General features: G+C 49.1%; 3 protein-coding genes across 3 annotated transcripts; all 3 read left to right on the forward strand.

Moving 5' to 3' along the window:
• Positions 1–1,189: 1,189 nt before the first annotated feature.
• On the forward strand, positions 1,190–4,823 carry PtA15_12A282 (uncharacterized protein; the record flags this gene model as incomplete). Its single annotated transcript, XM_053161875.1, has 10 exons — positions 1,190–1,422; positions 1,504–1,514; positions 1,590–1,655; positions 1,727–2,011; positions 2,076–2,184; positions 2,253–2,335; positions 2,403–2,495; positions 2,574–2,773; positions 2,851–4,529; positions 4,598–4,823. The coding sequence occupies 10 exons, from the start codon at positions 1,190–1,192 to the stop codon at positions 4,821–4,823; spliced, it is 2,985 nt and encodes a 994-aa protein (XP_053025849.1).
• Positions 4,824–6,424: 1,601 nt separating this feature from the next.
• PtA15_12A283 (uncharacterized protein) lies at positions 6,425–8,446 on the forward strand (the record flags this gene model as incomplete). Its single annotated transcript, XM_053161876.1, has 9 exons — positions 6,425–6,515; positions 6,754–6,825; positions 6,917–7,058; positions 7,168–7,198; positions 7,319–7,348; positions 7,446–7,536; positions 7,617–7,633; positions 7,715–7,858; positions 7,937–8,446. The coding sequence occupies 9 exons, from the start codon at positions 6,425–6,427 to the stop codon at positions 8,444–8,446; spliced, it is 1,128 nt and encodes a 375-aa protein (XP_053025850.1).
• Positions 8,447–11,904: 3,458 nt separating this feature from the next.
• Positions 11,905–12,384, forward strand: PtA15_12A284 (uncharacterized protein; the record flags this gene model as incomplete). The annotated part of the gene is made up of 1 exon (XM_053161877.1): positions 11,905–12,384. The coding sequence occupies one exon, from the start codon at positions 11,905–11,907 to the stop codon at positions 12,382–12,384; it is 480 nt and encodes a 159-aa protein (XP_053025851.1).
• Between the last annotated feature and the right edge of the window lie 1,414 nt (positions 12,385–13,798).

Raw genomic sequence — 13,798 nt, forward strand, 5'->3', positions numbered from 1 at the left:
GAGCCTCTGCAGCTCTCCGCGCGTTTGCTAGCAAGAGTTTTCTACAGCTCAATACAGCAAGGCAGAAGAAATTTACAACGTGGAACGTTGTACTACCAGCGATCAAGTGATGGCAGTGTACTCAGTGTACATTGTCTGCTTTTGATTGGCCGCCACATCTCCCAACCGGTTTATTTGCTCTTGAGAGCTGAAAGCCGTATGTTGAAGCCGGAATGAATGCGTAGAATATATTCCACCAATCGAGAGCTCGATTGAGAGAAAGTGGAACCAATTGGCTGCGCGTTCTACAATCCGGCCAGCTTTGGTCACCTTCTTTCGTTTCCGCAATCGATTACTTTTGCTGATTCAAAAGGGTCGATGGTCTATCCAAGGGAGAGTTCCTTGGCACATCTCCTTACACAGACCTCCTCAACAATCCATCTGCTCACTGGCAGCAACTCTCCTTAAACAATCTCCTTCCTGCGCATTGAGCTTCGTGCCAGTCCGGACCCCCCTCCTTGACCACTCCTTGCTCGGTTATTCCCTGTCACAGTCGATTTCATCCCACCCCACAAGGCTTCCCCTCGCGGATCGTTGTTCAGCGCCTCCTTCCGATTCCTAATTGTGTGAGTCATATTGTTTTTATTCATCACCTGCCACAGGCTTGTACGTATCTGCTCTTCAGATCGCATGTCAGAAAAAATACAAGTCAATCATGCGGCTCTTTTCTCGCGCATGGAGTGTACCTCATCGATCTCTACCACATTAACTTGGTAGCCATAGAACAAGATTGTCTAGACCTTAGATTCCTTTTAAAACTGGCATTTGCTGATTGGAACCAGCCACCGTAGTCAGCTTGTGGCAGGATCTCATCAGGAGATCCAATTCTTCATGCCCCAGCCACACGCACTCAACTTTATCGCAGTTGCTTTCCAAATCAACTTCCATCCAGACTCGAATGAACCAGGGGCAGCCAGTGCTGAACAGGAACACAAATTAACCAGGCACCGTCTAAATCAGACCACACACTAACATTGGAACGGTTTTCTCCCCGGGATTGATGTATATGTAGTGCCGCTCTCTTGCGTCGGTGAGACAGGGAACAACAAGTAGATTGGCCGACAATCCCTCCACCTTTAACTTGTCTCTCAACTACCAGTAGTAGCCAGGATTATTTATCAGTAGATTTCGTAGCGCGCAGTGTTTCATCATGGCTTTTAGCGACCTCACGTTCCCAAATACCACTGATCCGGTCGCCTTAGCCATTTACTACCAAACACATCCTCTACCTCAAACCTTCAATGCCGGCATCGTCGTCGCTTCGATTGTTGCCTCCTTCTTGGGCGCCGAGACTACCCTCCTGCTGCTCTCGCGCCGGACTTCGACGGCCGGCGCACGGAATTGGGGCATTCTTGTTTTGGCCGCAACAACCATGGGCAGCGTGTAAGCGTAGTTTAACTAAACAAAGACTGCTGAGAGACTCGAGACTAATCCACTGCTTCTTCACTCGGCGGTGAATCACAGGGGAATATGGGGTAAGCTACACGTCCATCTAGCCATATGATTTTGGCTTCCATGGCTGACTTTTCTCTTTCACAATTGGCCCATAGGCATGCATTTTATTGGCATGAACTTCTCCTTGACCCCAGCTCCCGGAATCGACTGGTATATCCAGTGTGAGCCACCCCTTATTGACTCAAGAGTGCTTTACTAGGCCGGCCCCGCTGACATAACATGTAAATTGCAGTCTCCCCCGCATTCACAGTCTTGTCTTTGTTTGTGCCCATGTTCTCCCTGGTATTTGCTTTCGTCTTCATCGGCGCCGGCCCCGAATCACTTCCGGTGAATGACCGTGATGAAGGAGTAGAGGCGAAAATAGAAAGCATATATCCTGCCGATGCCGGCTTCATCCAGCGCTCACTGTGGCCTCTCAAAGAATGCTTACGGCGACGCACATCAGAGGAGCTTCTCAGCCTACGGATCGTCGTTGGCGGTCTTATTGTTGGCGGAACCGTGGCGCTCATGCACTACTGTAAGCTGCACAATTGCTTGAAATTTCCTTTGCAAGTGATTTTCTTATGTGGAACACATTTCAGCCGCTGGATTCTCGTCCTCCTTCGAGCGCGAATATGATCTACCTCACCTGGTGTTTTCGATTGTGCTGGCTTGCGTTGCCTCGACTCTATCCCTGCTTGTTTTCTTTCGGTGCGTCCTCACCAACCTTCGATAAATTTCATCATATCTCACTGACATGGACGGTCCTGCGTCGCCAGATTCCAAGCCCAATGGCATGCCAATTGGTGGAAAAAGATGGTCTGCGCCCTAGGCCTCGCTGCTGGAGTTTCGGGAATGCACTGTAAGCTCTAAACACTCCAACGTCTCCTTTCCTCTGTCACGCAAGCTCACAACATGCTTTACCGCAGACCTTGGTCTTGTTGGAACTCGTTGGTATGTGCCACGTGGCAAGACAGAGGGGTTCGTTCAGGGCAAAAAAACATCGACTGTTCTTACAATTGGTAAGATTGACCATTTCTTTCCACCTAACCACACATGTGCTGCTTGCTGATGTTGGCAAACAAAACACAAATATCTAGCCATTAGCGTCATGTGCTTCGGGGTCTGTGTCATCTCGTTCATCATCGTATTTTCCGATTTCCTCGTTACCCGGGAAAGTCGTCGAAAAGCCAGGAGAGTTACTATTGCGTCGGCCACCTTTGACAAGTCAGGCCGAGTGCTAGTGAACCCAGATGGCATGTTACCCATGGGTGAAGTCGAAACAGACTTCCCGCTCAAAGTAAGCTTTTTTGGTACTCCTTCTGTACCTTCCACTGATGATGCTGTCTCTAATTGTGCGTTCACCGTCTTACCTAGGATATCATGGAAGAACTTAACTTCAGACAACCAACGTTCCAATGGCTATACTCCCTTTCATGGGACTGGACCATCCTCGACCCCTTTCTTCCTCGCATGGCCGCACGAGCCCTGGGTCTCACCTCGTTTGTCCCACCCCCTGTCGCCAGCAGCGCGCCGCGGATCTTCAGGAGCCGCAAGGAACCGGGCTCCTCATACACATCGTCGAAGAACGCTGCGCAGCTCGCGCTTTTCAAGGATCGCTGTCTCGAAACCACTCAGTCCTTGGCCAACCAGATTGGCCTGCCGGTTAGCGACATGGGAGTGTTGTTTGACAATGTTCTCCGTACCGGCACGCGAACGGCCCCTGCTACGGGCGAGAAAGCCGAATGCAAGCTTCCGAACGATGAAGAGTCTTCGATATACAGTGTTGCTGTGCGCGCGACACCTCAGCAGGGTGTCATGCTCTTCTTGGTCCGTGAGCTCAGTGGTGAAGGCCCGGACACGATGGAAAACTACCTCAAGCGCGGATACCGGTTCACGGACACCCGATGGTTTTCGCCCGTCCTTGCCGACAGGGCTGCGGTCGACAAAGACGAAAGTGATGGTCTGCTCAATCAACTCAAGCTATATGCCAAGCGTGGCACCAAGCCCTGTGTTCGTAGCGGCGGGATCTACGTCGGCTTCTTTGCCGTCCGCCCGTCGATCTCGCGGGAAGGTGGGATCGACACTCTAGTTTACCAATTCGCCAGACACCAAATCCCTGCCTACAGGCTCCCCGACGTCGACGGGATCACTGATGAGATGCGCACATGGATTGGAACCATGGCTGGCTGTAAAATGGCCGACTTGAGTTCCATTTGCGCCAACGAAGTGGATACCAGTCTTCCCCCACCGAGTGGAAAACTCGCCGAGGAAATGTGGATCTTCAAATCGAGTCTGACTCTTGCCATGGATGCTATGGCTGCAAACCTCAAGATGTTTCCCGATCTGCCATCACAATCAGTCCTATCAGCAGAGATAATTGATGTCCCGTCTTCCCAGGACGACTCCACACAGACCGCCAGCATGATCGTTTTCCAAGCCACCTTCCCCGCACCCACCAGGCACGGAGAAGAGCTCCCCGGTTTGAGCATCCAAAACGAAGCCGCGGGGGCGTACAAACAGCAAAACCCAGCCCCAACCTTCGTCTTTGTGCCCTACACGCTCTTCAGCAAGACCCAGATGATGATGCTTCGAGGCAACCAAGCCCGGAAGTTTGCCCGAGAGTGTCGGGCTGAGCTGGCCAAGCGGTTCCCCGGCCCAGTCGGCACCCTCAAGGCCTCGATGTCTCCGCAGATCTACGGCGAATCGTCGTATCTCGCCGCCGGCGAAAAGGGCCTGGTGACGCCGCCGCAGAAGTACAACTGGCTCACCGACGTCTCGCCCTCCCAGCAGACCGACTTCGGCGAGGGAGGCCCGCTCGGCGAAGACAGCGAGCTCACCCAAACGCCCGCCCAGCTCGAGGCGACGAAAGCCCGATACAGCAGCCCAGACAGCGTCCCGAAGATGTGCCAAGTTACCATCAAAGCTCCGCTCGGAACCCCCAAAAGAGCCCAGGCCAACGCGCTCCTTCAGCAGGCCTGGCGGACACCTGAATACGAAGCCTCGCTCGCCCCGGCCTACTCTCCTACAGGGGTCGAGAATCAGTGGGTCCCAGGGTAAGCCGAGGTCGTCATATATGTGCAGTCCTATAGTGAACGCTGACTCGTCTGGATCTGGTCATCAGACACGAAGCCCCCGACGCTCGCCACACGGATACTCCGACCATTAACACCACGGCTCAGCTCAATGTGCCCCTAGCGTCCACGCCCGCTGGCTCAGACGCCAGCAGAACGCGCGCCCAGCCGTTAGCCATTACAGCAAGACTGAGATCCGATGATTGGCCTACCCGTTGTCTCCACGGACTGGAGCAGAGCGAAGCCGGCCAAGTCCTCCTCGGAGTCGACTGGTAACCCCGCCCAGTTTGCAGGCGCTGCAGCCTCTGCTGATCGAAAGAGTATTTTTGCCCGATTTGTGTTTTTTTTTTTGTTTAGTTTAGTTGTTTGTTACATATGCATTGACACTCGTTATGCCTGCATCTGATCAGTCAAAATTTGGGTTGCTTGTCTTTACTCCTTTTTCCAACCCTCCCCGATCCCGAACGCCGTTCCATTCCTTCCATCCATCCTGACAGTTCCGCTTTCCCGTTCTCTTCACATTTCAGTTTGTACTCACTCAAGTAAAGTAGCTGTCGCTAGCTTTCTGTTATCGATGTAAAATTTGTCTCGCCGCCTTTTTTCTTTAACCAATTCGCTGGGGAAGTATCGAACATGAGTAAACATCTGTGTATCTTTATCATTTAGTATTGCAAGTCTGTTTTTGCTCCGTAGAAACTCAAGCGGGATACTGCGGGATAAGAAGCCTGCAATTCTTCACCTCTGCCCGAGATGATCTGGCCAAGCTTGGCCGGCCGGAGCAGAGTGTTGCCAGAAAAAGATTTTTTTATCAAATTCACGATTCAGCGATGTGGAACCTTGTCCGCCCGCAGGACTGGGAGCAAGCCTTGCCATTCCTCGTTCTATGTATTCCACCCTATTCCACCCGAGAGAATGCTCTGGGTCCGATCAGTGACGTGTTTCTCGTCTATCCGAATTCCTATGTACACACATACCTTGGATGGTTAAGCTCATGGTTGGATCGGGGGGATTGAAACTCCATCAGGTGGCGAATGAGGATCTCTGTGACTTTATAAGACTTGCAAGTCTACACAGATGTGTACATAATCCTTGGTGGGTGGTCAAAGTGATTGAAGCAAGCTGCAGCTTTCCTTCCCCACTTCAGTTGTAGATTTTGATTCAAGGTTGATAATGTGGATGCATTACATAGTGTGAGGCTGTAGGTTGGCTGCGCTGAATCTTCCAAGCGGAGAGACTGGATCATGGATGAGTACTTATCCACATCTTTCCGTGGATGGCCCGCATTCTAATTTCTTTCTGCTGCTCGCGTGTCGGATCACATGCAGGCACGGGTGCTCTCTTGGAGCGTGTCAGCCAGTGTCCAGCGGCTTGGTCATGATGCCTCCACCGGGACTCATGCATGGCCAAACTCTATTCGCCACGTGGCCAATCGCCAGACTTTCACAGGCCCAGTCACCCACTCCCCCACAAGCTGCATACAATATGCACACCAGGCTCACGCTATCTGCATATCCTCCCACCAGCTCTCACGCGGCTTTGCGCTGTACATACATAGTGTGCCCATTTGGGGTGGAAGTGCATACACTATCTAGTACTCCGAACAAGGGGAGGCGGCGTCAGCTCGGCCCCTGAATCCTGCAGTGCCGACGGCCGTCTCTCGACTCCAGACTCCTCCTTTCCCAACCCATGCCATCCCGCGCCCACCCCATCAACAGCCGTGTCTTCCCTGCCCATCACCATCATCATCATCGTCACGCCTGCGCCCAGCAATAGAACTCCGCTCATAAATATCCTTTCTCAGAGCACTTTGTTTCGGCAGGTCTTGCAGAAAAGTATCCGCAAAGAATCCTTTGGCTTTTTCCACTCGGCCAGCAAACATGGACCCGGAGACAGTCACCCGAGCAGAGCTCAACTCCGATCTTGCATCCCGGGTGAGGTACATGAAAGCTTTTTTAGACTTCACCGAGGGTCAGTCCTGTTCCCTCTCTTCCTCGCCTGGGTTTCTCCAGATTGGGTTCATCTCCACTCTCCGCCATCCCGGCTACAAGCAAGATTTCATTTGCTTTCTTGAGGCACTAATGTTCGCCATTCCAATTCCTGCAACCTGTCGCTCTGCCGTAACTACGCACGGCCTGTTCTCCGCCGCCAATACGTACCAAACCATATCTCTTGTTCGTTTTCGTGCCGTCGATCGTGGTTATAACAGAGGACTGTCAGATCATGGACGAAGTGCGGCCGATCGCCAAGCCACTGGTGCCCGAAATAGTGGCCTCAGCGTGTCAGTTCCCATTACATAAATTCACAACGTATCACACCGTCATCGTCCCGGGGCTGGCACCTGATGCTGATTGCGCGGCTTGACACAACAGACACCAAATTACTATCCTATGATGCTTGTCGAATGGCTTTCTTTCCCAGGAAGGACGGCGCCCAAGGCACTCATGGGTCCGCTGAAGATCTCGTCGACGGTAATGATCATCTTAGTCTCAACTCAGCTACGATCAAGCTCCGGTAAGCTGCTGTCTGTTTTATCTTGGGAATCGTCTCTTTTTTTTACTCACATTATATGCCCGGTTCGAGCTTTTCTGACTCCTCCTCTTTCCTTCTCTCCAACGCTCAGCCGGAATATTCTGGAGAGGTGGGCCATGAGGGTCGGTAGTCTCACTTTTCTCAGTCTGCTGGTCGTAGTTCAATGGTGCCCTGATTGCAGCTAAATATACCGTGCACATCTCTGATTCACTCTGTTTCTTAACTTATCAACCCATACACAGATATTCACCGCAGACTACCACCAGCTCGAGGTAATCATATGTACTCCTATAGAATCAGCCGATAAATTCGTATCGGAAAATGTCTGGGTAGCTGATCACTTGAATGCATTGTTGATGTCGAGAGTAGATCTTTGAGTTTTTCGATCAAGTCGGCATACAGCACACCGGGGGTGCGAGGGTCTTTAGCAGTGGCACCCACAAGCCTGTATATATTGACTGTCAGTAAATTTGTCGAGGCTCGGGTAGAGGTAGCTATAACCGTCGGTCACTCATAAGCTTCTTCTGCTTCGGACCCCAGATATACATCTCGCCATGGTGGGTGGTCATCTACCAACCTCTTTGAACCTATCCCGTGTCCCAAACCTGACATTTCCGTCGTTCATTCTTCCATGACAGACATTAGGTTACATCACCTCTAAGATGACATCTGCTATTCTCACGCTCCCTTCGAGGAGCTGGCCCAACGAAAAAAAGACGAGGGCGGTAATGGCGTTCCACAAAATTTCGGCCATCCACAACGATTTGATAGCCCGACATCATGTATGTGCGCCCTTCTCTGATGGCCCCTCGGGAGAGAAAATCTGATTTTGGCTTTTTGGAAAAAAACAACAACAACAGATTGGTGACCTCTGTTCGCCGCCGACCTCCAGAACTCAGACGCCGGAGCAGGAGATCAGTCCGCAGAACAGAAAGGACTACTACAACCATGTGTTCATGGTGGGCTCGCCCTCGGGCCTGAACATCCCGCAAGTGCCGAGTCCGCCGCGGGATGCGCCCTTCCAGTCGCTCGTCAGCATCACCCCGCAGAGCTCGAGCAGCAGCCGTCCATACGTGAGCCAGCTGGGAGAACTCCCCCAGCTGACCTCTGTCCAACGCACCATGACCTCCACCTCGGAGTTCTATAACCCTCATAAGAGCATCTCCTCCTTTGGAGGCAACTCGGCCTACTTCCCTGGCTCCTACGAAGGTGATTGTCCGTTCCTGCTTCTCTTCTCCGGGCCTCCAGTTGACTCCCCTCCCTCCCCCGCTGATCCCGCAGAATCTCAGACACTCACGCGGAGAGCTTCCAAAGGAACTCTGAATAAGCGAAAGTTCGGAACAAGGATCAAAAAGACTCATCCGTCTTAGTTTCTTCCCTCCCCCTCAACATATCCCCTCCCTTTTCTTCTCGCCTTCTGTTTTTTGCAACTTTAAACTCCTGTTTTTTAAGCATTTCCCTTTGGTCGTCATTGTTGTTGTCAGCAAGAGAAGATGGGGAGTGGCATCTCTCTTGTCCAGCCCCTTATTGTTTAACTTTGTACATACTTGAATCACATGCACATCGTTGGCTGATATTGCTTATTAGCTCCTCCAGAGACTAACGCTCACTGACGCTTTTCCTCTCTCGCACCGCTCATGTCCACCCTCATCTCGTGTAGCTCATTTTGCTTATCACGTGCTGCCTTCCATTTGTGGTGGAATAGTTTCGTTCATCAATACTTAAGGGTATATAGTATACCTTCTTGCTGAGCATGTTCAATTCATGTCAGATACTTTAACTACATTGATCATACATATCACTTTTTTTGTTTTCTATTCGTAATCATATAAAAATGGCGGGATTTGTATGTGTGATGTCTTCATGAGTACGCTTTGTGTTTTCAAGTATATATTAAAAACATTTTTGTCATTGGTGCATCAGCTTCATAGGCTCCTTTACGTATAATTCATCTTTCCAAATGAATACTCAGCAACACACTCCTTTATCATTTGTCTATTTGACTGCATGCACTTTTATTGTTGCCCCAATATACAATCCAGAACAGTTTCAATTGACAAGGCATCCATTCCATTCCTTAATTATCATGACCAGAGAACTCAACATTTGTTGGGTGAAACACAAATCCATTGCAGCTTAACCAGAATGGCAATCACATTTTGTCCCCCACCTTTTTGGGTCTGGTATATAGGCAAGCCTTTACAGGAGAGCTTTGAATTTATCACTACATTCTGCCTTGAGCATCTGAGCTGCTTTCGTGAGAAGTACCAATGCCAGCATAGTTGGCTGGGTTGCAATCATCCCTGTTTAACTGGGATGCAATCAACCAATGAAATATAAATCCAAGGTCCCTTGAATATATGCTCAATTGGCTGTAATCAACCAATTCTATGTTGGATGATTGTATCCTATTTTAACTGGGATAAACTTAACCCAGTCAATTATGCTGGCAGTGAGCTAGTTTGTGCCTTCATATTTTTTGCCTCCTTCTCCTTCTTCACAGGCAATCTGAATCCACTTTTTGTTATGAGACTTGTCTTGATTGTGCACATGCTGTGGTCTTGCTCCCAACACCAAAAACCACGCTATCATCAGTGCAGAATGATTCAAACATTGGATTTCCCATAGATTAATAACACAGTTCTATGAAGCCTACCAAAGTGGCTTGGTTGAAATAGACTATCAGTTCAAATGTGTATCAATTCCATGAGGTGCTCACACGGTACACCATAATGCTGTTTCTTGCTCCAACCCACATGATTGTGGTGAATAACAGTATGCAAGGTCAGCAATAGATGCCTTGACCCTACCTGTCCCTTCAAACCTTCTGCATGGCTGGGAAAGAACCATTCACTTTCTTGACTTTTGCCCCAAGTTGTACCAACACCTCCGCCAAGAACTCATCTCCAAGGCTAAATCAAAGAAACTGCGGGTCAACCCAAACAAACCTGATCTCCATCCAAAGGTGCATGGCCTTATCTTTGAATTCATTGTGAAATCTGGGCGCTTTAAATTCCTGAACAACCTTGTGCATTCTTCTCTCTTCTTTCTCTCTGGTTAGACAGCGTTTGTTGCCACGTATATTCATCTGGTCTTAACTATCTCTCACTGTAATTATTTGCCTACCTCCTTTCTTCTACTTGTATGTAGTCAGACATTCAATATTCATAGTGTGCAATGCTCAGGGCAAAATTGCACTTGAAAACAATAGGTCAGGAATCGTGGCAAGCATGCCAGGCTAGTCTTACACAAGCTTTACCAGAAGTGGGCTAGTTTACATATCTTCTATAATTCACTGCCAAGGGGGTTGTATCGGTTACAACCCCCCGCAATAAGGTTGACCAGGGGCGACTGATGTAATACATATTGGTCTCTCAGACCAATTAGGGGGGTTCACGTTAGCCTGATTTTGGCTGCTCGTCATGGATGGTTTCAAATCTCATGCACGCTTCCTGCATAAACTTAAAAAAAATACTGCATAAGCATTGCCTTCAGCAAGGCCTTCAAAGGGGAGGTCTTGCTGAGAACTCTATTCATTTTCTAGAAAATCCTTGCATAGACCTGCATGAGCAGCCATCAATTTTTAACAAGGTTTTTTGACTGATTTCAAAATCAGCCTAACGTGAACCCCCCTATTATTGTCTTTTCCGTAAAGCTTGGACGATTTCTCAAAATTTCTTGTTTTGTTGACCGAGGGAAATGCCATATTTTTCATATCCCTCCGCATGCGGCATCTTGACAGATGTCAGATAAGGCCCAAGGCCAAATCTACCCCCGGAGCCAACATCCTCCAGTAGGTGGTCTACACGTCGGGTAAGAGAAAAACCGAGTTCATATTCTGAACCGGAGTGCCTTTCTTACCCCATCAGCCAGTGCCCATGACCATCGGCCGCTGCCCTCTGCCAGTATGGGGGCCAGGGAGGGGCCGACAGAGGGCTGGGTTGTCATCCCAGGCAGAAGTAAATATCAAAGTTTCATTTAAAGTTGGGTGGTGATTTTTTTGTGCATGTGCTTAAATAACCTTGAATGCAAGGTTTGCCCTAAGTTTGGTGCAAACTGTGATTTTAGGTTAAGTGCATAACGAAACCAGAATTTGAGGAAAAAATCCAAGCATTCTAGAAAAGACAATATATCGGCGCGGCCCACCGTACTTGAGAGGCAACTAGAGGCAAGTGATCGGGGATGTTCCCTGCTCAAAAAACACCCCTTCAACAACCTTTTTGTTGGATGGAAGATTCCAGGAATAACCTTATCTACACCAAGACTTGGCAAGAGGAGGCTGGCCGCATGCACTGGCTTAACCTGCTCCTCCTGTATTTGGAGGACCCCCAGCGCCAGTCTGTACCTACAGCGGTAGGGCCTCAATAAGGTTATGTGTTAGCATTAAGCTTTTGTTTGCGAAATGCAGAGACATTTTGTGATGGGTTCAATCGAAAGCTTGTCGTTAAAAATGGCTCAGCAGTTTGGAAATGCTGAGGAGTGAGAATGCAGCCTGTATTGAAAAAGTGCCTGAGGAAGAGAAAGCGACAGTGACATTCTGATCGGAAGAAAGTCCCAGAACCTCGCATGCAGCAGCAGCGTTCTCCAATGCTGAGACCATAGATGTATATAGAAGCCTTGTCTGATCCAGAGGACTGCCTGGCAAACTACGGAGACTTTCAGAAAAGCAGGGTTCTTCAGCGCCACTGTCAAAATCAACGAATTCAAAGCTCACTTCCCGGACAGCAGAAGCAGTTTCAGATCTTGATTTTACCCTGTCTAGAAGTCGCTGGCGACCTCAAACCCTCTTCCAGAAAGCAAGAACTCAAGCCGATCCAACGAACGCACGATGGCTTCCACCGTCTCCGATTCATCATCTTCCTCACGCTCAGCCGCAGCCGGCGAACCGAGCAAACAGCTCCGGCTGCTTTCCGCCGTCACGGAAGCCCTGCGAAATGACATCAAGCAACGAGCCCTTCAAACCCAGAAGGCCGCTGCCCGTGAAGGCCCATCAAGATCTTCTCCTGCTCTCAACCGACCTAAGCAGACAAAGTCTCCCTACTTTAAACGCGCTTTCACCTTCCTGCCCTTCCTCTTCATCCGGGTCCACCCAAAGTCACCGCCATCTTCTGCTCCGCCATGTTCTGCTCCAAGATCTAATCCTCGTGCTATCTGTTTCCCCGGTGATGCACTCAAGAATCCTTTCTTGGCCGCACCCAAAGCCTCCGCGATTCACAGGTGGAGGGTCAATGTCCACTTGCCGGAAGATCGTTTTCGGCGGGCTGAGCCCAGGTCCAACTGGATCTTTGAGCTTGCCGCTCACCAGTGAAAAGCAATAGATACTACCCTTCCTGATTTTCTTGTAATGAGATGTCTCTTCCTGCGACCTTCTACCAGATGTTCTGACTGCTCTAAACCACAACAAACGTAATGAAAAAAAGAATGAATCGTCCATGTTTCTCTCAGATTATTATTACCACTGCCAGGCCCCTGAACCAGCTGCTACTACATCCGGGTAGCAGTCATTTTGAGGAGTGTCGATCAATTCGAAATTTAAATTACGGAAAAAAGCCCCCGGTTGTTTGAGTGTTACCCAAAGACATCTGCATGGACATTCTTAAGCCAAATCCTCACACAAACTGGAACCAATACTTGATGAAACACTGTAACCAAGATTTTGCCACAAGGGAAAGTAATCCCTGACGCCAAAACAAGGCACTATTTATAGCCTATTGAGCTACTGGACCGTAGAAACTACCAAGAGAAACACTGAGAAAAAACCCAACGGTAAAAAAAAGAAAAAAATCCGAAAGGTTCCATAATACTTATTAAAATGAGATGGAAAGTTCCAGAATTCATCTTCAATGAGAATAAGAAAAAATCCTCCTGTTTCTTTGAGTGTTAGAAAAGCTGTTCAACCTTGTAAGTTAACAAGACAATCATAAAAAAGAAAAAAAAAGCTGTGAGATGAGATTGTTTCTTACACCATGCTTGCAATGTGATTAAATCTTATCTGGTTCGGAACGATGATATTTATCTATCACCTTCCTATAAACATCGGCGTCCAAAGTTGCTCGGGGATGATCGGTTATTATAGCCCAGGGTGAAGCCGGGTCTATCGCTAGAAAATCGGATTTGCTTTTGAATATACACACGGCAGGCCCAGATGCGAAGTACCGAAGGTGCCTATCTGAGGAATTGTAGATTGGTATGCAATTTGTAGAGCTTTTGACCTCGTAACCGATAACCCAGTAGTGGTAAATGCCAACGTCAATTGTTTTCATTTGGTTCAAATTCATCCCCCTCTGCATCCCCCCCTTCAACCCCGTCTTGCGGAGTACGCCTCGGTTGTTCTGACTCGGCGGGCGAGTGGCTTGACTTTCCAAAGCAAAGTTCTTTCTGGGATGGATGGCATTTGGAGATAGGCTTCCACAAAGGGTAGCAATCAGGATGCTTAGGACAACCATCGATCTCATAGGAGCAAATATTTGGATCTATTATTGCGGGAGGTAGGAAGCACATTCATCAGCTATCATTCGCGTAGGAACATTATAATCAGTTGGGCTGAAAGCAGGAGAACAAGAGTGTCAAAAATTGCTGGATGGGCATGGCCATCTATCCGGAAAATGTTCTAACAGGCTGCCTAATCGAACTGCACCCAGAGTGCAGAACTCATCAGATACAGTCTACCCAGAGACCGTCGCCCAGATCGTCCGACCAGCAAGTGCCGGCGGGGACTCAAC

This window comes from Puccinia triticina, chromosome 12A, assembly GCF_026914185.1.
Source record: "Puccinia triticina chromosome 12A, complete sequence".
Taxonomy (NCBI): Eukaryota; Fungi; Basidiomycota; class Pucciniomycetes; order Pucciniales; family Pucciniaceae; genus Puccinia; species Puccinia triticina.